The sequence below is a fragment of the Kwoniella botswanensis genome, chromosome 1, assembly GCF_036426115.1.
Source record: "Kwoniella botswanensis chromosome 1, complete sequence".
NCBI lineage: Eukaryota > Fungi > Basidiomycota > Tremellomycetes > Tremellales > Cryptococcaceae > Kwoniella > Kwoniella botswanensis.
In genome coordinates, this window is record NC_088599.1 from 4,613,204 (window position 1) to 4,638,754 (window position 25,551).

Genomic DNA, 25,551 nt, shown 5'->3' on the forward strand with positions numbered 1-25,551 from the left:
TGTTGGATGGATATATACAAAGTATAATAACTGAATCAAGAGAGCTGAAAGGAGATGACTGAAAAATGAGATGTTTGTTGATGGGATCACCTCCACTCATCGTATGACGTCGTAAAAACGATGTATAGATGCACACTTGATTTGCAGTAACCCACTCCCCATGTATGAATATACACAATCCACTCAAAATGCCTCCCATATCACCTCAGCAGCTACGGAGGGTCTATGATATCCTTGCAGAGCGGGAATATATCAGACTACGGACAAGTCAGGTCGCTCGACCATCTGCAGAACAAGGATTTTACTCGGTCCGCAAATCGCTAAGTCATAGAGCAGACAATCGATATTCCAACATCCTAGCGTATGATCGTACAGCCGTATCTGTCGAGGGCGAATATCTCAATGCGAATGTAGTCACAGATGGGAAAGGTGGCACATGGATAGCTGCTCAGGTAGGCAAATACCAAATACACATGTCTGTCTTGTTCGATTCGCTTATGCTTTCTTTGCAGGCTCCCTTACCTCGTACTTTTGATACCTTCTTTCGAGCTCTGTATCTAGGCTCAGCCACGGGTAGAAGGTCAGATAGTGCTATCTTGGTGCAATTGACAGGATGGGAGGAGAGGGGTATGCTAAAGGCAAATCCATATATGTGAGTTGGCGCTTAGCAATGACATGGGCTGATGTTGAACAGGGATCACGTAATGGATCACCTCCCCCTCAAGATTGTCAAGCAGCAGCGACGAGATGAAATCTCATGCGATGTCACTGAGATACTTCTCGGTGAGGACAGGCCCGTTAAAGTTCATCATTATCATTTTGACTCATGGCCTGATCACGGTGTACCTCAGGGTCAAGGCGTGGAAGCTCTGAGTAAGTTAGTAGATGAGATACAACAAAGGAAGGATAGTCTAGGTTGTGAAGTTTGGGTTCATTGGTGAGCTATAATCTAAATGCCCCACCGCTCCATTGCTGATGGTCATGATGATTGCGATTAGCTCTGCGGGAGTTGGAAGGACAGGAACATTTATTGCTCTATCCTCCCTACGGCAGCCCGGTCTACCCAAACAGTCATCGCCACTTGGTCCACTCCCGAAAGAACTCTCAGAGGATGTAGTAGCCCAGACTGTGGATGTGATCCGGGAGTGTCGTGGGATACTGGTGCAGACACCTGAGCAGTTGGGGTTAGTCTATGAGATGCAATAGTAACATAGTCACATAGTCACCGGATACTTTCCCACGGTGGTGGTACTCGTATGTGTATGTGTTCTGTCCATGTTATCGATATTACCCGAGGTCTGATTCGTTCCTTGAGATCCTCGCTGTAAACCGGAGACAACCATCACAATAATCCAAAATTATTTCTTGTATCTTGTGTCAATTTGTCTGATCTTTACAAACTCATCCAACCCTTGCCCATCTCACCTCCCGTTCACTCCTCAACAATGGCCTCGGCTGGTCTCCCAAGAGGGCTTTGGGGCGCTGTACGATCTCAGTTCACTCCCATCGCTTCCAGATCATCGATCGCCCCCATCGCCTCTCCCTCCACCCTACGTGCATTCTCTTCCTCATCCGTCCAGTCACTTCGAAACGTCAATGCAAGACCTCAGCCATTCAAATTACCATACTTCACTCCTTCCTCCAGATCTACATTCTTCTATCCATCATACAGCTTCACTTTCCCTCGTTCAGTGACAACTGCTCCTTCTCTACCTGAAATACCTCGCTCGCTCCCTTACTGGCTATATGGTTGTTCCGCTTTAGTGTTCGGCATTGTCGTAATTGGTGGTGTCACTCGTCTCACGGAATCCGGTCTTAGTATCGTAGAATGGCAACCTTTCAAAGGTGTGATTCCTCCTATCACAGCTGCAGAATGGGACGCTGAATGGGAGAAGTACCGTGTATCCCCAGAAGGTCTTATGTGAGTTCTACTAAGCATGCGGACTAAGCTGATATCTTAGGATGAACTCGAAAATGGATATTCACGAATTCAAGAAGATTTTCTACATGGAATGGGCACATCGTATTGCAGGACGAGCTCTCGGTTTAATGTAAGTTCCGACTCTTATGGGATCTTGACTGATAAACAGATTTGTCATTCCCGCTGCCTACTACGTGGCTCGATATAAACTTCCTCGACCCATACCCGCCAAACTCGCACTTATCGGACTCGGTATCGGATTCCAAGGTTTCCTCGGTTGGTGGATGGTCAAATCAGGTTTAGATCAAGAAATTGTCGAGACGAATTCTGTTCCTCGGGTATCCCAGTATCGGCTTGCCGCTCACTTGACTGCTGCTTTCCTGCTTTACCTTGGAATGCTCTCGACAGCTATCGGTATACAGCGCGATGTCAAACTGTTCAACAATCCCAGCATCGTCTCTCAGCTATCCTTGCCTTCTGTCAAGAAATTCCGTGGTATGGTTCATGGTGCGGGTATGATGGTTTTCCTCACCGCTGTTACTGGTGCATTCGTCGCTGGTCTAGATGCTGGGTTGGTCTACAATGAATGGCCATTGATGGGCGGTCGGATTATGCCTCCTACGGATGAGCTCCTCGATGAGCATTACACCCGAGGTGGTACCAAATCTATTTGGAGGAATTTCTTGGAGAACCCCGTCACTGCTCAATTCGATCACCGTATGCTGGTGAGTCGAGCAAAACGTTGGACGAGCAATAATGATATACTGACATTCATATACAGGCCTACACTACATTCGGTCTTGTCGTCTCTCTACCATTCGTTGCTCGAAAGTTGCCATTTGCTTCCACACGCCGTTTGGCTGGTCTGACTGCAGCTGCAGCGGTCACCCAAGTTACACTAGGTATAACAACCCTACTTTATCTTGTGCCCATACCCCTCGCTGCCATGCATCAAGCGGGCAGTGTAGTTCTCCTTACTTGTATCATGGCTCTCGGTGGTTCTTTGAGGCGTCCGAGTCGGATGCTCAAACATCTACGTAGATAGTCGATTCGTACCAACATTTGTATCATACCCATTGCATGCATTCCCCACTTTCCACAGAAACGATTGCCCTTGCATGCACCTTCAAAGTGTACTTGGAGATTGATAGTTCAAGTATTTCTCGCATACTCAGTGGGCCGTTATGGCGAATAGACGGTGCATACCCCTTAATTACCTGAATTACAGGTTTTGTAATCGGTATCGCAAATCTGGTTACAAACTTTACCGTAGAATTGTAATCGACATTACAAACCCCGAAATTTCAGTTGCTCGTAACGTTTTTCATCAATTCGTTCATTCTTTCATCGTCCAACCCTTCCATTTGACCAATTGCGACCTTATTCATCCATCCAGAAGCCACTACATCTTCACAAAATCCCTTCACCTGTCTTAGTCACCCCGACACATCATGGGCAGATCTAAACCCCGTACTAACAAACGACCTCCTCCCAAATCCCGCCTTCCTACGACTTTACCAGCATTACCATACCCTAATTCCGAACCCTCTGAATCCACTTTCTCAACTGCCCTTTCCAACTGGTCTGCCAATGCTCTCGGTCGACTCGACAACATACCCAAACTCACACAATCCCAGCTCACGGCACTCACGGGTGCAGCTGCAGGCATTGGCGAGGCTAATTTCTTAGCAAACCCTGCCAACATCCCTCCGCAATCTTACAACCCTAATTTACCGATCGATCTTCCTGCAAGTCTCGCTGCTCTATTCGAGGCTAAACTCACATTAGATAGGGAGAAGGCAAAGCTGCTGAGGATGCAGCAAGAGCTAAAAGGCCAAAAGGAGGAACAGGAACGTCCAAAGGGGAAAGCCGTAGCTGTAGTAGAGGAGGAATGTACTTGCGGAAGGTGAGTGAGGTGCTTCCCTCAAAAAGAATGTAGCTGATTCCATCTTATCATAGGAGCCACTCGTACCCACCGTCTGAGCATTCCGAATGTGAATACGAGTGCGAGGAAGATTGCGATTGCGACTGCCATTCGTATATCGACGAGTACGATCATACCTGTGATCACGAGTATGATGAACAGGAAGATCCACCGAAGAGACCCCTGGCAGAAGATCCGGAAAGACTAGTGGGTGTATCGTTAATTTAGGCAGATGAGAGACAGTGCTGACAGTATGACATCAGGATGAGACAGTACGTGAATTATTCAATTGGATAAAAGCTGTGGTATGGACAATAGAGCAAGCTGCGATAGTATCAGGACGGCGGAACTGGAGTCAACCGAAATGATATATATGGTATGCTATGTACATGTGCATGATCTCTATGAGAAAAGACTAAGCTGCAACCTCCTCCCTGGCTGGTGCTCCACCTCGAGTTCTTCCACCTCGTCCACCTCTACCACCACGCTCCCCTCGCTCCCCTCGCTCGCCTCGTTCGCCTCGAGAATCTCCTGCACTACTTTGCATGGCAAATTGGATGGCTTGAGATCGGAAAGCAAGACCTCTTGTGGTTTCGATGAGAGTCGCTGTTGGTGTAGCATGTGGTCGAGTAATGTGAAGCATGTTCTGCAGAAGGTCAGGTCAGGTCAGCGATGTTGTCACACCATTTATGGACTGAGATGCTCACCTCCTTCAAATCGATCTTGGCCTCTACTCCCATTCGTGAATCTCTAATCAAGTTGACAATCCATTTCTCGCCCTCCTCATTAGTCAAATTGAGTGTCTTGGACAATTCACTGAAAACAGAGTCAGCCTATGACCGACATGTTGTAATGTCACATGCACTTACCCGATATCTATCCTTCGATGTATCCTGCAGAAAACCTCACTTATCAACCATCTAGCATTCTCCACAAATTCATCCGCGAATCCTGAGAGGAAGAAATCCGATCGTACGACACTCTCCGCTACTGTCAATCGTTTCTGAGCTTGGTTGAGGTCGAAGTCAACGAACAAATCCTTCAGGAACCCGGTAACTGGATCAGAGTATTGATATTCCTCCATCTGAACGATTTTGGTCAATTCCTTGACATGATCTCGGTTTCCTCGGGTACCAGCAGGCTTGGGTGCTCGACGTGAGATTATGGCAGCGGCGACGAGGTATCGGAGGAGGTGAGGGCATGACGTCTGTATCGTATTGAGGTAAGCGGGGGAGAGGAACATGTCGAGTAATCCTTGACAACCTTGACCTTCGCCCAGGTTGAAGAAGACGAATAATGACCAGTGGAGTAACCATGTTCTGGCTTGTAGTTGAGCCAAAGGTTTGGCCATTGATGTTCCGTGAGGGTTGTCGATAGCATCTCGTAAATCTTTTATTTCCACCAAAGCAGCCTCCCATTCTCCTGACAAGATATTGGACGATAATTTACCCCAGTGAGCGGAAATGTTGAGATCAAGGGAAGGAGAGAATATCAGGAAGTGGTAAAGGAAGTTTGCAGCGCGGGCATAATCACCAAGGGTGTATTGATATTGACCAAAGTGGTACAATGCGTTGATTTGATCGATATCAATCTGGTTGTCAGCCACGGCATATAGGATTATCAACTCACGTTATATTCTGATCTCAGCAAATCCAAATTCTTGTCCTTGTCCACACCACTTCTCAATTTAGCAACAGCATCTGGATCCTCTATCACCTTCATAACTGGTTGAGCCTTCTCCTGCAATTCTTGATATTTGGCTGTCGCTTCTTCCCTCAACTTGGCAAAATCCCTTGATTCTCCTGTCTTTGCTTGTTCTTGTAATTGTTCGACGTAGTCAACCATGTTGGTCCCTTTGACGAGGTCATACCTACAATGCTGTGATATGAGCTAGATAGCAATTGACAGATTACAGATGAACACTTACTGAGCTTTAGCTAACTGCTCGGCAGGAAAGATGGCGATATCCGAAAGGTGATTGAGGAGAGGGATAGCAAGATGTCGGTCGAGGTGAGGGATGAGTTTCTGCGACAAAAATCATCAGCACTGTACCAAGATACACACAAACCTCATATGGTCAGAATGGTACACTGACTTGTGTGAGATCGTATTCGGCCATTTTGAATGGTGTCGAGATGCCTTGGATCCGGGACGAGTGTTTTGAAGAAGGAGGAGGGTGGTTTGCAGCGCAAGACGTCTGCTTTTGGGAGTTTGCTGATGAGAATGCAGCCGGCCGCACTCTACTGGGCGTGTGTGGTAAGGGCGATGATGAGGATGAGGACTAAAGCGATCGAGGCTGTCAAGAATGAACTATGATAGTTGTCAGTTCAACAAATGCTGAGAACAATGAACAACGAGAAATCCCAGCTCGAAAACATAACACCGCAAAACCCGAGGATGGGGATCACTGTGGCAGATCCCTGGTCAGTCAGTCACCATGTACGAGTATATGCAAGGGTGTATCGTGCAATAGCTGTCGGCCACGTCCGAGTCATGCAACCATATGTCCATATGTCAACAGCATTTAGGACGAACTCTGGGGCATAAACGTGATTAACGGTCAACGATATCAAGCTCAATGCACGTTTGTATCTTCTTATTCAATGATTCTTGTTCAGCCCTGCTACCTCGTACCACGATCTGGTTCCTGTCCAATATATGAATTGCATGTGCTGTCATCACTCCACCTTGATCACTGTTATCGCTCATGCTATACCTGCTTTAAAAGTCTTGGCATTGTCGATATTTCCGTCCCGGTCTTTTGGTGTCCCTGGGTCTTCAACCATCGAATGATGAACGGTCTCTCTTCATCCTGCGTGCAGACCAACCAAATCTCTCTACCTCTCTCGAGCGACACGCACGTGTCTCTCCGTCGGACTGGGCCTCGTCGCTCGCTCTTTCTGTCCTCACCTCGAATCAATATCCATATTGTAAGATTTACTGACCCCGTTAACTCTGCACTATATATATAGTCAACCATGTCAGTGGTAGCCTCCCGGGTACTCTTCTTCAACCATCAAGTCCTCAATCAAAATGGTGTACTCTGCGCTTCTTTTAGGTGCTCTCGTCGCCGCACCAGCGTTCGGACAAACCTTCCGAAGGACCGCAGCTTGTCCTCAATTAGGTTGTGTTTTCCCTCCTGATCAGACTGACTTTATTGCCGGTCGTGAGTATCAGTGCGTTATACTTCAGGTGTGCTTCCGCTGAAACATCTCCTGTACAGAAACCTTCGATCTTCGAATTGAAGTCCAAGCGCCTGTAAACGGATCTGAAGCTTATAACAATGGTCAAGTTGATGAGAACTTTTCAATTAAGATCGGCGGTCAAGGAGCAGAGCTAGTCGATGCCGCTCAATTCTTCGGTTTGAGTGATCCTGAGGGTGAGCTGTGCCAACCTTAGACCTTGAGCTATACTGACTTCACCACAGCTGAAAAGTACAACTTCACCTATTACGAGGATTTGTTTGCTGAGGATGCTCATGCCCCCACTGCTGTTAACGTAATCGCCAAATCGTACCGAAACTTACAATTACACACTCCCGGAACCTACGAGGTCGTTTTGACCTACAACAATGGTGATACTACTAAAGCCACCTGGACCGTGGCTGACCTCGCCGAAAAGAAGAAGGCAAAGAACGTCATCTTCTTCGTTGGTGATGGTATGGCAGGATCGATGTTGTCAGCCGCTCGTCTGCTTGGTCACAAGACAATCAACGGTAAATACCAAAGCAAGCTCAAGCTTGACGAGGCGTGAGTCTCGCTACAACTCTCTTCCCATCTTATGCTTCGCTAACTTGGGCATTGTCAGTCCCGGATACGGATCGCAGATGACTCACTCGTAGGTTCTCCAGTAGGCAGGACAAAGCTGATATAATCAAGACTCGACTCTTTCATTACCGATTCTGCCAACTCCGCGTCAGCCTTGTTCTCTGGCAAGAAGATGACTGTCAATGGTCTCAACGCATACACTGTGAGTCACTCAAATACAGAGAAGGTCTGTAACATTTGCTGATGTGCATGTTCCATAGGAGTAAGTTCTGAAAGACGGTAACATAAGCTAATCCAAAACAGCTCGACGGGTAAAGCTTATGGCGACCCTAAAGTTGAAACCATCTTCGAGATGTTCCGAAGAATTGAAGGTGGTCAAGTCGGTGTCGTCAGCAAAGCTTATATCGCCGACGCAACTCCTGCTGCGGTCTGTACTCACACCGTGAGTCACTCAATGAGCTATCCACGAGCTAATCATCGCAGAGTCAAAGGTCTCAATACACCGCTATCATCGAGCAATATCTTAGCGGGGTTGCCGGTAACTACTCCTGGTTCCCTTGGGAAGGTGTTGATCTCCTGTTCGGTAAGTACATCTCTGAATTGTATGTAGCTGACATTCACAGGCGGTGGTGGTGAGAACTTCTTACCTGGGCCCGGAAACGGAAACGTTTCTCAGTTTGACCGATGGGCGTCGGAGGGTTACCAAGTCGGTTACACAAAGACTGAACTCGAGGCTTTCGACAACGCTCAACGAGCTCTTGGTATCTTCACTCAAGGCAACATCAGTACTTGGCTCGATCAAAATGTCTACACCGATCTCTTGGATCTCGCTGTCACACCTCAAGGACAGCGAGGAGCGTGAGTGGTCCACTGTCGAGAATTGCACTGATGTTTCTTGTATAGACGTGATCAACCAGGTCTAAAGGAGATGACCCTCAAGGCGATTGATATACTCCACACCCGATCGAAAGAGCGAAACACCGGTTTCATGCTTATGTCCGAAGCCGCCGTGAGTTACAACCAAGACCTCATCTCGACCTCCGCTGACAAGATCGTCGCTAGCTCATCGACAAAGAGATGCACGTTCTTGACATCGACCGAGCTCTCGGTGAAGTCCTTGAACTCGATGACACCGTCCGAGCTACTCTCAAACACCTTGAAGAGATTGGCGAACTCGATGATACTCTTATTGTCGTTACCGCCGATCACGGACACGGATGTAAGTGTAGCATACGGCTGACCCAAACAAAGTTGACATCTCACAGTCGATGTATTTGGATCTGCCGATACCAAATATCTTCAACAACAAAACTCGGATCGAGCCAAGCGAAGTGCTATCGGAACCTATCAAAACTCCGGTCTTTCAGCTTACCAAGTGCCTCAAGATGTCCTCGCAAACAATCATACCATCTTCCAAAGTCCACAAGGTGATGGTTTCCCAGTGACATGGGACCCACGATACACCATCGCTCACGGTTGGGCTGCCATCCCCGATCACCGAGAAGACTTCGAAGTCAACAAAGACCACGAAAGGATTCCTGCTGTTAAGAACACCACCGGGTATTTCTTCAACCCCGAGGATAATCAACGAGGTTTCGCCATGACTGGTAACTTGGGAACTGGAGAGGGGCAAGGTGTGCACTCTTTAGTAAGTCTCGAAAGTGTATATATATATATATATTCATATGTACCAGTCGCTAACAATTCACAGGTTGACGTCCCCGTTTACGCTTTCGGTCCTGGTCACGAGTACTTCCGAGGTGTCATGAACAGTCCAGATCTCGCGTTCAAGGTTGCCTTGGCGCTTGATCTTGGGAAGAACTCCAATGTCACTACGTCTTACAGGAAGTAGGCGAGCTTCCGTCGTAGAATTGACTAAATGATCATCACCTAGAATGATAGACAGAAAGTACATCAAAAGATTTATAATTTGATATATCACAAAAGAGACACTATAATTCAAGCGTCGTAAGCTATAATGAGATAGGATCAATGGGGGACATCAGAAAAGGTCTCAAGGGTTCGGTGCTTATAATTGTCTTATCAAATGCAATGGCAGAACATGCATGCATTGATCGATATACTGCTATCTCATGACCAGCATTTGCTCACGTCGTCAATTACGTCGCCCACGTGGCGATTTTAGTGTGGAGGACTCGCGGTAACCTGTATCTTGATGCCAGTTCAATATTTCGAAAGCATATAAGAAGTTATACCTCTCTGTTTGTTGCTATACCATACCAAAAGCTCACAGCAATGCCTCAACCCAACTTCAACCTTCCAGAGTACTTCGCCCTTCATTCCTATCTATCCGCATTACTATGCGGTGCCTTCGTGCTTCTCCCTCGTTCTATTCCTTGGTTCGTGGGCGACGCTGTTCAATCATCTTCAACCGACAGACCTGAATATGCGTTCCTGACCCCATTGACCTCTCGCCCGTTGGTGACAATCGTCTGGGATATCGTGGGCATGCTAATCTGTATGTCATGGTGGGGTTCCATCATGCGGAGATGGTCCCAGGCCGCCCCCTCAACGGCGACTGTTGCAAATGAACAAACGATCAGTGAAAGAGCTAGTAGGAACAGGCGAATGTTGAACGTGAGTCCAAAGCTTGTAGTACATTGCTGACATCGTAGAGGATCGGTGAATGTTCGGCGTCGACCCTAGTGGCAAGTGTGGTGTTATATGTTTTGATCAATGCCCTTGGAGCTCCCCTTGACAGGTAAGTACTCGTTTCTCTGATCGATCCAGTCAAGACTAAACCAAATTCCCTTTTCAGTCATCACCTACACACTTTTTTACTCTCCCTACATATAGCTATCCTCACCGTATGGCCAACAGTGCATGTTTTGGGTGTTCCGTCCATCTATGATAGCGGTACATATGCGCGTTTCCGCATGACACGGCTTTTCTGCGAATTTCGGTGAGTGATTGGAAATGCAGTCTCAGTGCTGATGGGTAGACCCGAAACCCCCTTGGAGAGGGCGTTAGTGTATCCAGTCATCGGAACTCTAGCTGGTGCTTGGTGTGGTGCGATACCTATCCCTCTGGATTGGGACAGACCTTGGCAGGTAAGCTATTCATCATCTAAGTCGGGCAGCGTGCTCATCGAATCATTACCAGAGCTACCCCCTCACACCTACCGTGGGATCGATTCTCGGCTTCATCGCTGGAGGTTTCGTCTCATGGCTTTATTCTGCGTTGATAGATACTGCAGATGAGGTATTGCAAACAAAGGAGCAGGTGGGATATATGTCTAGTGAGAAGAAGAAGAAGAAGCGTACAAAGCGCACATGAAAATGCATCACATATGATATATGACATATCTAGTCGTCAAGGAACACAATACTTACTTGATCAACCTTAACCAGATCGTTCCCATCATGCTCTTCTCTCTAACCAACTCCCAAGGTCCCATCACTGGTCGCGATCCATTGAGACCCACCAATCGAGCCTCGATATCCTGTTTGCCTTCAGCTGTGCCTTCCGCCTCCAATGACACCATGCCATACCATTCAGGTGCAACTGGATCCGCCTGATGAACCTCAAATCCAGCTACATGCAAATACCTCTTTGCGCTCAGCCTAGCTCCAGAAGCCACAGTCACATCTCGACGATCGTATGCCAGACGGATGGATTTCATCGCTCTTTCAGCAAAAGGCGCGAGATTCAGGAATATGACTTGAGGTGTAGGTAGGAAAGGATAGTAGTACGAAGGAGCGATGTCGAACCCGTTGACGTATGACGGCAAATTGCCATTCGGAGAAAAGGTATAATCAAGCGGAACGAGCAAGTGCCGAACGAACGGCACATACACCAAAACATGTTCAGTAGTCTTGGGTTGACGTATGGCGGTGTTGACCTAGATACAAACAGCTACCTGATCAGTTGCGAATTTCAGATGTAAAGTGTCTAAGACTTACGACTATATCACCCAGTTTCATTCTCCTCAGGGCACCACACTTTTCCAGCTCCTTGGTGGCAGCAGCAGCTCCTTCAGCCGAAGGCCAACGTTGAATCCGATCTGATAAAGGCACGAATACCCTCAGGATCGGAGCCCGGCCTACAGTGAACGGTATTGGACGGTCGAAACAAGGTTCTGGCCGGTTGGGAGGTGGTGTACCGAAGTCTCTTCTAGAGAGGAATACGCCGGATATGGGTGAATTTCCACCATTTTCAGAACGACGCCCTGATCGGCCGCCGTCGCTGCTCGCAAAGCTTGATCGAGTTCCACCACCGCCAATAGGAGGAGGCATTGATAGTCCCGCGGGAAAGCCAGGGACCGGCGGAGCATTCCTATCGACTGCGAATGATGGTCGCCCGCTATACACACTTGATACGCGTTGATGGGCGGAGAAAGAGGGTGTGCTTTGTACGGAAAATATTGATCCAGGTCGGCTCGATTCCGAGGATTTACGAGAACGAGAAGGTTCGCCATGTCGTTTGAAGCCGTATCGTTTTGCTGACGGGTAGCTGACCGGTGGCAGAGCTGCTTTACCCGAAGGCATTGGGGCTGCAGGGGCATTGGGTGATATCTCGGCTCGAGGCTCTGCACTTATACTCGCAGTTCGTCGTCGACCAAAAGAAAAAGATGCAGCAGAAGCTATGGAGCCAATGGAGCCACGTCGGCGTACTTTCTGTGTGGTGGGAAACGATGTAGGCTCGTCGTCCTGCGGACCCTGAGCAGCAAGAGGCTCGGGCATAACGATTTCCACGAGTCTTTCTTGGCGAGGCATCTTTGTCGCCGGCGCAAGACTTCCAGCATCAGATCCAGCTGCACTACCTAAACGTGAGCGGGGTCTTTGGCTCCCAAAACTGTTGAAAGAGCTTGAGAAGGGCAAGTTGGCCATATTTGGTGTGGGGTTGACAAAATCGTCCTCGAAAGATAGTGGTGGTGGATTTGGAAACGCAGTCAAAGGTAGTTGACGCAGGTGAAGTACTATGAGCGTATGTGACAAGCATAGATGTTGTAGTAGGTTGTACCATTGAGCTGGGTATGTGCTGTATGTGATCGGATCATGCAATAAGGATTCCACTACAACATCCTGTTAGCTGGTGGAGCACTGTCGTGCAAATCATTATTACTCACAAAAACCTTCCCAAACGGTCAAGTTTGGCCAGCTTCTTCCTTTTTCACGATCAACCTGGACTCCCCATTCTCCCAACACCCATCGTCCTATCGCCTCACCGGTAAACCTTTTGCGTATAAGATCGGATGCACCAGTGAGGGAGAGAAAAGAGTTTATCGACATATGAGCCAACAAAGCAGCTTGAATAGGAGCATGAAGTAGCAGAAAAGTCAGAGTTGCTCGAGGTCTTTCTCTAGCAATCATTTGTGGACGAACTTGAGTCGGAGGACTTGGGGCGATCGTCGGCGAAGCAATATGCGAGACACCAAAATCCTTCCTGACTTCGTTTGTCGGGCTTGCCAGTGGAGAGCTGACGGCTCTTCTGGACTGAGCTGACGATAGACGGGGCGGTAGTTGAGAAGTTGCAAGGGGTGCTTGGCCATTGGGAGATACAGGAGAGGGGGTGTCACGACTCCATTGACTGATGGGATCTAATTTCTTATCTTGAGTCGTACGAGGGTCGATCAACGGTGGAAGCGTAGGAGAGCGTGGAAAGTCGAAATTGAGTGGTCGCACTGAAGACCTTTTGTCATTTTTGACAAGATTCGGGGAGGTTGGCGTGGCTAGATGTCGATCTCCTTTCTCAGTACTAGTCTCTCTCTTAAGGCTATGTTTTGGCGAAGTCTGTTGAAGCTTAGAGCTGCTTGCGATAACGACAACGTTCGCTTTTGAAGAGTTCCTGGAATTGAGAGTTGGTGGGGTCGGCAGAGGCCTTGTCGCTCGTGCTTTTGGGGGAGTAGCGGTTACCGTAGGTTTTCCTGTTGTCTCTCGAGGAGTTTCTACAGCACGATGATTGCTAATGGTAGCAGCTATAGCTTTGGCGTATGCTCCGGCCTCGGATAACTGCTCCTGAGCTTTTGCTTCGGAGTTCGGTGGTCGTGGGGAAATGGTCTTGTCCGCTAACGTAGGTGTTTCCAGAGCGATAGCAGTATTATCCTGCTTGCTAGAATTTCCCTGCCTAGTACTTGACCCACTATTCTTCTCAACCTTGGGCATTGGCGTTCGGCGACTGGATGAAGCTGAACGTCGCGCGCTGACCATCGGCTTGATTTCCGACTGCTTGTCGTGAGCGTAGACCGTTGCCTGAGCACCAACGGGAAGAGTTCCAGAATTCGGGATGTCTGCATCGTCGAACCGACTGAAGCGCGCTGTATCATGGCGCTTTGCCGTAGACCGAGTTGTGCCATTCTGATGAGTAGCATCGGGTGCCATAAGGGTCCTCTCGCTCCCATGCAAAGGGGATTGTGGTTTCGAAGACAGAACGGCGGTGACGTGGTCAGCCTGTACGTGACGCGGCGTATGAGGTGACGATGAATGGCCTTGTCGATGATGGCTAGTAGATTGTGAGTGAAGTTGTTCGGTGGATTTGCCGTGCAGATTGACTACCATAACAATCAAAAATTCAATACACACCCCCATAGCATATAAATGACTCACCTGAGTGGTTTGCAGGAAGCTGTTTCGTCGTGCTAGCAACATCATCATATCTCTGTCCGCCTTGACTAGCTGCCGAGACGACTGGGGGATTGATAGGATCATATGGCGATGTCGCGCTCAATCGACGAGGAGTAGAGGTAGGAGGTGACGCAAGAGCTGGGTGTATTGGATATCTACTTCTCGGCGTTGCTGCCGGTGGAGACTGGGAATCAGCTGCCGGAGGACTTGTGAAAGCTGAAGCGATAGGTGTCGGATTAGGTTTATTTGGTTTTGGTTGAGATTGGGAATTTGGAGCTGTTCGCAATATTTAGCCTTGTAACGTATACTATCCAACTCACTTTGATCCGCTGGTGTCCTCCTCCTCTGATCCATGTTACTATCTAAATCATCCCTACGACGAAACGCACTAGGGGCTGCCCCAGCCGGAAGGGATTCGTATGATGGTCCAGCAACGATATCCTGCCTGTAAGATGGTCCTGGCCCAGACACCGATCTTCCATACCCTTTTGGTCCAACTCGTAAACCATTGTCATTTATTGATGGCTGCACCGTTGGCTTGTTCTGGGCAGTGGACAAAGACATGCGTCGAAAGAATCCAGGTTTCTTAGGTTGAGACTGTAGACCAGTGGCCATGTTGGACATTGCGGTTCTTGCGACAGCGTCATGAACAGAATTGTTGGTCTTTTTCAACTGGTGGTAGCCTTCGTAAGCGGGTGCCAGGACAGAGATCGTTTTCAGGATCTCTAAAGATTGCGAACGTCGATTGTAAGACGATGGAGGAGGATTATTGCGGGTCAGTGTAGATGATTTGGAAAAGTCGGATACGATCGAGGCAGGTCGTCGCCAAGAGTCGCTGTCGCTAAGAGGGGGAGGGAGACAGGTGAGAGGAAGAGGTGGAGAGTGAATCATTAGGATGACCACGGTTACAGTGAACGAGATAGGTAGAACACAACATGAACTAGCGTTAACTATAGTGATACATGATGACACTTTGGCGTTATGACATGCGGTACATCACTCACATATGATGTAGTTTGCCTTGAAAGTACGAGGACCCTTACGCTTCTACCCAAGCGTTGTGTGTGTAACTGGTTATTGTCGATGAAACGAAACAACGTGAATCGCTTGGATGTCTGTGTTGCCAGACCTAGACCACACTGATCTGAGCTAATCCATCAATCTGATGTGCCCCGACTCACACACGATGACGCTACTGTGATGGCTATGGTGGTAGAATGTGAGGTTAAGGCTGAGGATGAGTTGAGAGGTCGATGTGAAAAGTGGATTGTTATTGATTGATCAAATGATGATGATGACTGACTGTTTGATTAATGCGGGACCGAGCGCTTCATCGTACGTATCCTGAACCATTAATTTTTATGGTTACTCCATTTCATCCCATAACTCAATCTCGGACCTTTCATTCACTTCTACCACCAATCACTGTCACCAGTATTACTGTGCAGGCCCATCAATTGTAAAGCGTCAACTTGCAGTCACCATCATCAACGACCATGCGGTGATGTCCTACGTTCGTCAGATCACTGCTTGACAATTCGTCCATGTTTCGTCACTCCCCATGCCAATCCGGGTCGACCCAGCGAATGTCCTTGCGACTTGTAGGAACCATGGAATATATCCAAGTTCTGCTATTTCAGATGCGCATGATGACTGCGTTCAAGAGACACCTTGCGACTACAGACCTTCCGGTGGTTTGAAGTCTAGCATGTGCAGCGTCTCTGCTTCGCTTGGTGAGGTGTGTTAGTCAAATGCGACCCCTCTTCTTTGAACAGAATCGACCATACTCTGCACATCCGACAATTCCATGTTATCCCCACTAGAGTTCCAACCTGCAAATAATCCTTATACCGGACAAACACAGCAGATCTTCCATGATAATGGGCACGGTGACCTTCGGGGACAGGATGATAGAACGAAGTCCCTTGTATCTAGGGTAATCTCGATGCTCAAAAGGTTGATACTTGCAGGTATGACTGTTCAAAACGTCAATGAGGTCTTATCTCGCCTATAGCTGGAAAGACAAGGGAAACGCTAGGTCTTTCCCTCGATGTCATCGGTGCTCTTTGTTGGTCGGCCTTCCCATTGCAGGCAGTCCACCATGATCATACTGACTACCCGACACACTGACAGTCTACAGAATTTGTGCTCGCCATGCAACTTCGGCTTGGAAGGTCATACAAGTATATAAGCACTGTCTGAGTAAGTGTATACCGACTCATACTTCTTCAGCCGGACGACGACTTCCCAGATCGACTTTATTGGGAAGAATTGTCAGTGAACGGAGATGCAACAAGTAGACTGCATCTGGCAAGACAAATGACATCCTATTCAGCTAATTTCAAATCATTGATCTAACCATCCGCTAGAATATCCAGGCTTTACATATAAGCAACTACACTTTTAGCCTTAATTCCGCACACAAGACCTCGAACAGCAATTCGAATTTTTCGTAACGGTTCGATTGTTCACTTCATGTATCGGAATCCAGGAGCATCATCTGCGTATGTAGCGGTATCTGGCCTGAAGTCAATGGCAGGTGGTCCACTTTCTCTTTCATCTCGCTTTCTGTTCTCTCTCCAGATCATGAATTGGTAAAAACCGGTGAAGCCAGCACCTGCACAGGATAAAGCTAAGATGACAGCGGAACCCATGGAGTATTTCGGTGAATCAGTAGAAGGGAAAAGATACCCAGACCCGACACTGCATTATCATCAGTCAGGACAGACATCGGGGGGATTCACGCGACTAAAGCCACTTACGCGACTGCTTGAGCGAGAGAGACAGCACCGGGTACGGCGACAGCACGACGGGACTCGTTTCCAGAATTGTTAGCTTGCCAAGTGACAATGAGAGGTGTACAGACTGCTCGGCCATACCGTTAGTAACGCAAAATACCGTTAACGAAACACCGTAGACCCACCGTAATGCCCAACTTCGGCCAGCACAAGGGCAGCGAAACGAGCTTTGTGAGCAGAGCTAGGTACACCAAGCCAAATGGCGAATGCAGCAATCTCCAAGGCCCATCCAACTTGCGTCCACAACCCTCTGTTCTTCATTCTGTCTGAGAACCAAGCGCAGAGGATCATGACCTAATCAAGATCTCAGCAAGACTATCAATCGGGAATGGGTGGTTCCACCTACCACAGCAGCAGCACCATAAGGGGCGAGAGTAGCGATTTGGGCTGTAGCGCCGGTGAAACCATTTTCAGCCGTGAAGGTGGGCAGATATGCAGAGAGAGCCGCTCCGGTGATTTGTTGACACATGTTGGCGAGCGCAGCTGTGAGAAGTCAGTGACCATGCGCAGAGATGGTTCTCATCATACTCACGAAGCAGTTGTTGCCATCGATAAGCACAGCCTAAGGCATGTTTCCAATTGATCTTATGATGTTCCTCGGCGTAATCGAGAGATCGCTCGTACATCACTATGACCATTCGGTCAACCTTGCTCGGATCCCGGCTGGTCACTCACAAAACTCCTTCTCTTTCTCAGAGAGTATTCGCCACGATGGGATACCTTCGGGCAGCCAGTAAACCGCAAAAGCCCCAATGAGTAAAGTGGCACCACCCTCGATCAAGAAGAGGATCCGCCAAGACTCGAGGCGTTTCGAATGAATGTGCGAGACACCATAAGCAATGATACCATTGAAGAAGCCACTGTGACAGTATCAGCGTTGCTTGGACGGATAAGGCTCACCCCATTGGAGCCATAGCCAGCCAGATAGCTACACGCGAGCCAAGTCTTCTTCGAGTATAGAATCTTGATAAATATACCTGGATCAACGGAACGAATCCAGCCTCTAACATCGCGAGGGATCATATAAGCGACGAAATACTTGTGTATCCTGGACTCACCCCCAAGACCGATGAAGAAACGACACGCATACGCTCCAGGGAAGTTTCGTACCGCCGAAAAGCAAGTAGCGGCGATACCCCAGAAACAAGCAGCGCAAGCAAGCAGTTTTCCCATTCGTGTTTGTTTACCCAGAAGGGCAAAGGGTACCACTGTATGCCACATCAGTGTACAACCTCTCGACTACTGTAGGCTAGCCACCATATGACCACTCACTGAAAGGAGCATAACTGATGTAATACAGAGAATTCAAAAAGGCGTATTTCTTGCCTTCAGGGTCTGACCCAAGATCTTTGACTAATCCCAAAGATTTGGCATTTCCGAGATTCGATTTGTCCAAAGACGAACAGAGGTAAAGGAGGGTCAAAAGTGGTAAAATCGCCCAATCTACCTGTAGTGTGGGTCAGCATGGGGTCTGGTAACAGTGTGCACTTTGCTCACTTTTCGAATGGCTTTCTTGATCAAAGCTGGATCATATTGCTCGACTTGAGGGTCTTCAGGATCGTATTTGTTTTCTTCCATAAGCACTGAAGGTTTTTCGGATATGGTCATTGGGTTGGCTTCCATTGTACGGTCTCTTGCTTGAGTGATACCTCAGTTGGTCTGATTATGGGGGATTGAGAACCTTCTGCATCCAAACTTCTCGACGTTATATCTACAAAATTCATACAGTCACGGCATTCACACAGCTGGGGGCACACGGGGGATAGTGGGGCTAAGGACTGTAGCGAGCAGCATCTGGTTGGAACCCAGGCGGCATTCGGTGTTACAGTGTGATCGGAAACGGTGTTCAAGTCCGATCTGATGCCACAATCAACTTTTCTCGACACAAAGTCATCGAATATAAGGTGGGCATTGCTATTGCCTGTTGCGAAGACTGACAAACCCAACGTGTACCCGCGTTTATTTGCGTAACATAGCTGGCCTTCGCAATGACAGTGAACAACTCTACAACTCAGATCCCCCGACATCGTCTTCGAAATGGACTAGAATCTGGTGAAGCGATGTTTGGGTGTTTCTCCTCATTGGCCACCGCTTGGACCGCCCGAATCGTAGCGTCATGTGGTTGGGATGTGAGTGATTAGTCCGGAAGGAGTGAGCTGAGACTCCACATCTTACAGTATGTGATAGTAGACTGCGAACATGGGAATCACGATGACGGAGACATGCATGATTGTGTGAACGCGATCGCCGCAGAAGGAGTCTCGCCGATTGTGAGAATCAGGGCACAAGATTCGGGTCTGATCAAGCGAGCTTTGGACACTGGCGCTCAGTAAGTCGCCATTATAGGTCTGGCTCATGCGACTGACAGGTCCCCTAGTGGTCTCATGATACCCATGGTCAACACGTCTGAACAAGCAGCCCAGATAGTCAAATGGTCCAAATTCCCACCAATGGGTGTACGAGGTCAAGGCTCATCCTTTTGCGCCATGGCTTCTGGTATATCTACCAGCGAATACGTCAAAGTCGCCAACAGCACCATTCTTACCCTGGTCCAGATCGAAACACCCGAGGCAATTGCTAATGTGGATGCTATCGCGGCTGTTCCTGGAGTGGATGGGCTGTTCGTCGGTCCAAATGATCTCGCCTTGTCGCTTTTGGGATATGTCCCCGCCAAATGGACAGAGCCTGAATTCGTTGCGGCACTGGAGGCAGTCAAAGAGGCAGGTAGGAAGCATAATAAATACGTGGGGATTCTCGCTAAGAATGGCGCGCACGCGAGAGAGCTCAAGAACGATTGGGACATAGTAGGCTTGGGTTCGGATTCCAAAGCTTTATCAACAGCTATGAAAGCGACGTTGGATACTATCAAGAAATAAATGCAATTAATTTCGATATGCATAAATGATCATTCGGCTTAGGTGCTGTGAAGGTAATTTCCTATCTGGAATCCTGATGCTTTCGGTAATCAATGCCGCCGGTTTGTCTCCGTGGTCATCCATGCGATTTTGTTGAAGCGTCATCCACGGAGAGATCTCCGAGTGTTTCCCCGTGGCACGGCATCCAAACCCGCTGTGCAATTGCTCACGTAACTCAAGTTCAACTTAGAACAGTTCATATGAGAGATGGGCCCAAAGATGCATTGTGCGTGGACAATCCACGACCCGCACAATGAATTTCTGGTCACCCCCTGAGACGATTACTGCAACAGCTCTGTGTACTGTCCCGAAGGATCAGCATGCTCAAAAGGAAACAGACTGGATCTCAGGTGAGCAAAGTCGCTAAAGCCAGGAGAAAGGTCTAATTGTGATTACCTGACAGGGGCTGGTGTCCGCCCACCAATCTTTCTGGAAGGACCAACAACCGATACCAACGGCAATCTCTTCGTCGTGGATGTACCGTACGGGCGAATACTGAAATACACTCTCGCAACAGAAGATTGGTCCATCTTGGCTGACTGGAGTGGGGAGCCTAACGGGCTGGCCGTCAGGGGAGATGGCATGATCGTCATAGCGGACTACAAAGAAGGTCTAGTGAGTGAGTTCACCTGAAAGATGACCTCTGCTGACAGATGCTTTTTACAGCTCCTGTGTGACCCTTCTACCGGTGACATCACTCCCCTGCTCCTAAGACGGAATTTAGAAAGGTTCAAAGGGGTCAACGATCTTGTAGTCTCATCCAGAGGCGAGATCTGTGAGTGGAGTGGAAGTATGTCCCCATGTAAACACTGAAACCCCTTGCAGACTTCACCGATCAAGGACAAACAGGAATGACAGATCAAACAGGAAAGGTATATCGTCTGCATCCTGATGGCAAGCTGGATTGCCTCATCGAGAATGGTGCCAGTCCTAACGGACTCGTACTTACACATGATGAGAAAGTGAGTGCGTGCCCGCCACTTATTGAGAGCTGACGATGCTCGCTCAGTTCCTATACGTTGCGATGACGAGAGAAAACAGTGTTTGGCGATGTCCTCTGCACAAGGATGGAGGGACATCCAAAGTCTCCAAGTTCTGTGAGTGTGGCTCACCTAGGTTTCTGTTATATGAATGTTGATCCTCGACCAGTCCAATCATTCGGCATTGCAGGCCCAGATGGTCTGACCGTTGACACTGAAGGCAACTTGTTCATCTGTCACCCGTCTTTGATATCGATCTTTGTGGTCAGTAAACATGGGCTGCCTGTAGCACGAATCATACCGCCGGAAGGTCACGGGACCAGCGTAACCAACTGTATATTTGGAAGCACACCGTCAGATAGGAAGAGGCTATACTTTACAGATTCCACAGCTGGACGGATCTGCTATGTTGACTGGAAGCACGAGGGAGCGACTCCGCTGAGAGCGACTAGAGCTTAGGGGGATAGTTGATCAAGGTTTATCAGACCACACACAGGGGGTCCGCTTGTAGGTTACGAAAATGCAAGATGTACAGATGATAGAGACGAGGATCTACCTGCATAGGCAAAGCAATTTGGCAGATGTGCTATCTCCCGATCAAACGGTATTCTAGATACCGCAATGGAGGATACACAATAGCAGTAACACCAGCACTTCAAACCCAAAATCAGCCATGCTGAACATAACGAAAAGATTGTTTACTCACCTCATCTCGAAGCCTAAATCCCCACCGAATTCTCCAAATACCGCACCTAAAGGACCGATGTACCACACCTGGGCCATTCCTACAACCGCAGCGCCTGCACCACAGCAACACGCAAAGATGCCAGCCGCACCAATGGGTAATCTTCTCCAATTATCGTACACTGTCAAGTCGTACCCTCTCGCTGGACCAGAGGAATCAATGCCTTGCTTGTGGAAGAAGTACCGGAAGATGTAGTGCTCCTCGAAGACCACGACAACGAAAAATGCCACCCAGTAACCGAGTATAGCGAGAAAGTTGGAGAGAATCTCTGAGAAGTGTTCGCGTCCAGCAACAGCAGCGACAGCTGGGAGATGGAAACCGTGAGCAAGGTTCTTTACTGATCTAACTGCACACTCACTGTAGATGACGAAGACGAGGATGGTCCACAATGCTCTTGGGATCTTCTGAAAAGCGGGCAACAGACATTGACAGGATAAGGCGGCGGAGTAAGTGTTGGGGATACAATTGGAGATAATGCTGAAAGCGAAGATGACGAGGATAAACTGAAGGTGGGTCAGCAGTCAGAAGAATCACAGAAAACCTTCGGGCGAACTCACCTTTCCGCCTCCTCCCCAAGGCTCGAAAACAGCAGCGAGAACTCCACCAGCATCTCCGGTCTCAAACGCTGCAGTATAATCCGGTACCGTCATTAATGCGGCACTCAGAATCTCTACAAATAACAATGGGACCATGAGTCCGAACCAGGTGAGAAGGAAGACCTTCCAAGGTCGAATTGTAGAAGGCAATCTACAATTAAAGTCCGCTGCGACAGGTGCCCACCCAGAGGCAGAAGAAAACACGATACCCTGGGATTATGTCAGTTTTGAAGTATGCAATTGGAAGGCAGACTCACCCCAAACGACAGAAAATCACCTGCGTATGACTTTCCTACATCTTGCTCCGCCTGCTGCGCTCCCATATCGAATCCTTTATGACCAGCTAACCCCCACATACAGCAATAAAAGATGAAAAGGACAATCCAGGCATATCTCTCCCAGTAATGCATTGCTGTGGCCTTGTCAGCGTGCGAAATATACTCTGATCACCTACCTTCGTATCCCACGAAGCAAAGTACCAATGCTAAGAAACCCACGATCACTATAGACGCTTCGAGAGGTAATTTGTCATTCGATACATTGGTCAAAGTTTGCCCGCCCAAGATGATCGCCGTGACGCTGAAACCGAGCTGAGTGAGGATGTTAAGGAATGAGAAGATGGTTGCTCCGACATATCCCACTGAATATCGCGTGATGACCATTGTTCTTAGCCCAGTTTTAGGTCCGAGTGTTGCAATAAAAGCGGTAAAGGCGGCACCCAGAGCAGTGAAAGTGACGATTGCAGCAACGGCGGAATGGAAGGTCAGAGTGTAGTATGCTTGAGCGAGGAGCTATAAGGACTATTCAGCAATGGTATCATCTGCAGAGCGGTCTCGATAGGGAGGCACCACTTACACCTATGGGCAGAGTCGATACCACCATATTGACACTCCACCATAGAAGCAACAGTCCGATAGTGTGCTTGCCATCTCTCTCGTCCTCTGGAACTCTTTCTATACCTCTTGCTTCTACACCTCTATTGAACAGGCCCCCTAACTTGCGGAATATTGGATTTCTATGAGCAAGTTCCTCTTCCCCTAATGCCACCTCTACATCTGAGCGTTGCGCAATGTAATTGACCTCGTTCGCAGCTGATGCACCCCCATAGTAATCCTTGTTCTCCCACTCGATGTTATTGGACATGTCGGTGAAGCCGCCCGTGAGCTGGTGTCAAGGCCTCGTACTGAACCAGACTGTTACACAAGACAGAAGCGTGATCCTCAACTTTCATCTTCATGTAGATATAAGATGGAGGAGACATCGATAAGCTAGCAAGTCATCTGAAAGAATTTTCGATAAGCGAACTGGAACCATATGGGTCGTCCAGTGTGGGGCAAAGATTGTAAGTCAATGGGGTCTATAAATAGCCTGTCGATCACAAGGTTTTCACCGCGGCTAGTGGTTCCTTAGATAAGACCAGTCAAGAGACCCGGTTGAACCGGAGTGCAAGTGTAGAGGTAGATCTCGGCGGGTGAAATGAAGCCATACGAGTAAACTATTTACTGTTACAACAAAGAAAGCACAAGCACCAGTTGACAGTCATAATGTCCCAGTCTGGAGATGGAGTGAGTGTACTCGCTAGAAGATGAGACAACGGCACCTTCCGCCTCTGAGGACGTATGCAGAGACTAGGATTACATTGTCATTTACTTTGACAGCACGATTTTCCAGAGAGAAAGTTATCATGTGATGCCATCAGCACAGCTCGAGAGTTCAAGTACTCACGAGAGTGATCTTAACGAATCTGGGGATTGGCGATTGTCAACTTACCACGCAGTCATCACAACTCAAACGAAGGCTGGTGATTCCGATACACATGCAGACTGGCAAATGGGGTTACTTGCGTCTCAGCTGACATACATCCTGCATTGGGCGTACACGATTGTTTGTTAGAAGGATAAGCCTACGCTCACTGAGGTCTGCCTCTCATTTTGTTAAGCCATAGCCATCAAATCCTCAAAGCTGGTGCCGAAATTCCCGTCAAACTCAATAGCTAGATATTCCTTCTTACCATCCTCGTCCTCATAAAATGTACCCCCTACCCATGTATCGTTGATCGCACCAAGGGCTTCAACTTCCGTCTGGATAGACTTAGGCCAAGGAGGGAGCAGGGGGTTTTTGTACCACCTAAATAGATTGTTTCAGTACACCTGCTCATCCGGTGAAAATGACTTGACGTACCCAGCAGTATAGACAAGCGCAAGCATCACTCTTACTTCATCGGTTTCGTTATGCATGCCCGCATGCCTAATACATATCAGCGAAAGATTTGTCCGCAAGCCCGCTCACCATAATCGCAGATCCCGTAGCACCAAGCTTCCCTTTGGCAAAGTAGGCTGGACTGGTGGTCTGACCTGCCTTCTTCTCTCCAAAGAGGTCTTCTTGACATCGCCTGATGTGATGGCCACGTAATCGTCCAGAGTCTGCTCCCTATGACTACCGAGCCATATCTCCGTCGACCCGTTCTGGGCATGCGCGTCGATAAGGCAGACATTCATTGCGATAACGGTGGAGGCGGGAATATGTCGACCTTTGATATCTCGGTGTACGTCTTGTCGTTCAGGAGCATGACCAATTAGGGTGTTGGATCGAACATAGTGAAGTTCTGGTCTTGGCCCGAGTAGCTGAGTGAGCACGGCGGAAGCGGGCTTATTGGCATATATCTCGGGGAAGAGGTAATCTGGAATAATGCGTTATCAGTTTGGTTAATCGTGGGATCTGACTCACCTTTGACAAGCGGAGGAACCTGAGATATGTTACCGCATTCGATGCCTTGGCTTTACATAAGGGATGGATCAGCCATCGAGTTATTTACCCCTGCATAAACAATGACTCACTTCCAGTGAACCCCTTTGACTGTTCCAGACATGATACGATCTGTATCCACCATCATTCTTTCGTTGAGTTTGTCTATGATGTCTATTGGAATAGCATTGTCCAGCACGATCACACCGTCGTTGTGGAATGCAGTGACAGCATGGTATAGATTCGAGGGAGATAAATGACCAGTTGTACGCTCTACGTCAGATAATTTGATCACTGCGGGATAATCGGTCTTGATTGGCATGTTGGTAGTTCGCGAGCTTGATCGATACATGATGAACTGGACATGTTGCTTGGATTCGCCTTTCTTATGCACAAAGTTGATGACGATGAATTTGACGATCTATGGCTTGGTCTTCAGTTTGAGGTGGCTCGGCGAATAGACCCATAAAGGCCAAATGTTTGGAGGAAGATGACCCTCCACCCATCTGGAAAGCGGCCATCCAGAATGAAAACGGATCCTGCATGACATCTATCAAAAATCCGATCTACTATCGC

General features: G+C 48.3%; 13 protein-coding genes across 13 annotated transcripts; 8 read left to right on the forward strand and 5 right to left on the reverse strand.

Annotated features, from left to right (window-relative positions):
• Positions 1-188: 188 nt before the first annotated feature.
• Positions 189-1,206, forward strand: L199_001757 (uncharacterized protein; the record flags this gene model as incomplete). The annotated part of the gene is made up of 4 exons (XM_064887510.1): positions 189-452; positions 513-652; positions 695-937; positions 999-1,206. The coding sequence occupies 4 exons, from the start codon at positions 189-191 to the stop codon at positions 1,204-1,206; spliced, it is 855 nt and encodes a 284-aa protein (XP_064743582.1).
• A 239-nt stretch (positions 1,207-1,445) lies between these two features.
• Positions 1,446-2,966, forward strand: L199_001758 (uncharacterized protein; the record flags this gene model as incomplete). The annotated part of the gene is made up of 3 exons (XM_064887511.1): positions 1,446-1,921; positions 2,091-2,646; positions 2,703-2,966. 3 exons carry the CDS (start codon positions 1,446-1,448, stop codon positions 2,964-2,966), a joined length of 1,296 nt encoding a protein of 431 aa, XP_064743583.1.
• Positions 2,967-3,372: 406 nt separating this feature from the next.
• Positions 3,373-4,213, forward strand: L199_001759 (uncharacterized protein; the record flags this gene model as incomplete). Its single annotated transcript, XM_064887512.1, has 3 exons — positions 3,373-3,827; positions 3,881-4,052; positions 4,109-4,213. 3 exons carry the CDS (start codon positions 3,373-3,375, stop codon positions 4,211-4,213), a joined length of 732 nt encoding a protein of 243 aa, XP_064743584.1.
• A 47-nt stretch (positions 4,214-4,260) lies between these two features.
• On the reverse strand, positions 4,261-5,964 carry L199_001760 (eukaryotic translation initiation factor 3 subunit E; the record flags this gene model as incomplete). Its single annotated transcript, XM_064887513.1, has 6 exons — positions 4,261-4,491; positions 4,553-4,661; positions 4,715-5,436; positions 5,562-5,715; positions 5,773-5,870; positions 5,941-5,964. The coding sequence occupies 6 exons, from the start codon at positions 5,962-5,964 to the stop codon at positions 4,261-4,263; spliced, it is 1,338 nt and encodes a 445-aa protein (XP_064743585.1).
• A 914-nt stretch (positions 5,965-6,878) lies between these two features.
• L199_001761 (uncharacterized protein) lies at positions 6,879-7,686 on the forward strand (the record flags this gene model as incomplete). Its single annotated transcript, XM_064887514.1, has 4 exons — positions 6,879-7,011; positions 7,069-7,224; positions 7,273-7,594; positions 7,653-7,686. The coding sequence occupies 4 exons, from the start codon at positions 6,879-6,881 to the stop codon at positions 7,684-7,686; spliced, it is 645 nt and encodes a 214-aa protein (XP_064743586.1).
• Positions 7,687-7,784: 98 nt separating this feature from the next.
• L199_001762 (uncharacterized protein) lies at positions 7,785-9,464 on the forward strand (the record flags this gene model as incomplete). Its single annotated transcript, XM_064887515.1, has 7 exons — positions 7,785-7,814; positions 7,902-8,054; positions 8,223-8,470; positions 8,516-8,621; positions 8,675-8,831; positions 8,878-9,260; positions 9,324-9,464. 7 exons carry the CDS (start codon positions 7,785-7,787, stop codon positions 9,462-9,464), a joined length of 1,218 nt encoding a protein of 405 aa, XP_064743587.1.
• A 404-nt stretch (positions 9,465-9,868) lies between these two features.
• On the forward strand, positions 9,869-10,909 carry L199_001763 (uncharacterized protein; the record flags this gene model as incomplete). The annotated part of the gene is made up of 5 exons (XM_064887516.1): positions 9,869-10,075; positions 10,249-10,334; positions 10,392-10,535; positions 10,596-10,683; positions 10,736-10,909. The coding sequence occupies 5 exons, from the start codon at positions 9,869-9,871 to the stop codon at positions 10,907-10,909; spliced, it is 699 nt and encodes a 232-aa protein (XP_064743588.1).
• A 52-nt stretch (positions 10,910-10,961) lies between these two features.
• L199_001764 (uncharacterized protein) lies at positions 10,962-15,087 on the reverse strand (the record flags this gene model as incomplete). The annotated part of the gene is made up of 5 exons (XM_064887517.1): positions 10,962-11,474; positions 11,536-12,647; positions 12,702-14,123; positions 14,179-14,472; positions 14,517-15,087. The coding sequence occupies 5 exons, from the start codon at positions 15,085-15,087 to the stop codon at positions 10,962-10,964; spliced, it is 3,912 nt and encodes a 1,303-aa protein (XP_064743589.1).
• A 1,577-nt stretch (positions 15,088-16,664) lies between these two features.
• L199_001765 (uncharacterized protein) lies at positions 16,665-18,617 on the reverse strand (the record flags this gene model as incomplete). The annotated part of the gene is made up of 10 exons (XM_064887518.1): positions 16,665-16,899; positions 16,959-17,061; positions 17,120-17,288; positions 17,341-17,477; positions 17,527-17,622; positions 17,670-17,854; positions 17,982-17,997; positions 18,053-18,202; positions 18,267-18,441; positions 18,492-18,617. 10 exons carry the CDS (start codon positions 18,615-18,617, stop codon positions 16,665-16,667), a joined length of 1,392 nt encoding a protein of 463 aa, XP_064743590.1.
• Positions 18,618-18,982: 365 nt separating this feature from the next.
• Positions 18,983-19,870, forward strand: L199_001766 (uncharacterized protein; the record flags this gene model as incomplete). Its single annotated transcript, XM_064887519.1, has 3 exons — positions 18,983-19,123; positions 19,172-19,323; positions 19,372-19,870. 3 exons carry the CDS (start codon positions 18,983-18,985, stop codon positions 19,868-19,870), a joined length of 792 nt encoding a protein of 263 aa, XP_064743591.1.
• A 292-nt stretch (positions 19,871-20,162) lies between these two features.
• L199_001767 (uncharacterized protein) lies at positions 20,163-21,348 on the forward strand (the record flags this gene model as incomplete). Its single annotated transcript, XM_064887520.1, has 6 exons — positions 20,163-20,259; positions 20,313-20,524; positions 20,576-20,684; positions 20,735-20,871; positions 20,919-21,006; positions 21,059-21,348. 6 exons carry the CDS (start codon positions 20,163-20,165, stop codon positions 21,346-21,348), a joined length of 933 nt encoding a protein of 310 aa, XP_064743592.1.
• Positions 21,349-21,475: 127 nt separating this feature from the next.
• On the reverse strand, positions 21,476-23,373 carry L199_001768 (uncharacterized protein; the record flags this gene model as incomplete). Its single annotated transcript, XM_064887521.1, has 7 exons — positions 21,476-21,542; positions 21,596-21,938; positions 21,993-22,137; positions 22,192-22,440; positions 22,488-22,642; positions 22,685-23,021; positions 23,086-23,373. 7 exons carry the CDS (start codon positions 23,371-23,373, stop codon positions 21,476-21,478), a joined length of 1,584 nt encoding a protein of 527 aa, XP_064743593.1.
• Positions 23,374-24,164: 791 nt separating this feature from the next.
• Positions 24,165-25,297, reverse strand: L199_001769 (uncharacterized protein; the record flags this gene model as incomplete). Its single annotated transcript, XM_064887522.1, has 5 exons — positions 24,165-24,357; positions 24,412-24,477; positions 24,520-24,910; positions 24,958-25,007; positions 25,068-25,297. 5 exons carry the CDS (start codon positions 25,295-25,297, stop codon positions 24,165-24,167), a joined length of 930 nt encoding a protein of 309 aa, XP_064743594.1.
• Between the last annotated feature and the right edge of the window lie 254 nt (positions 25,298-25,551).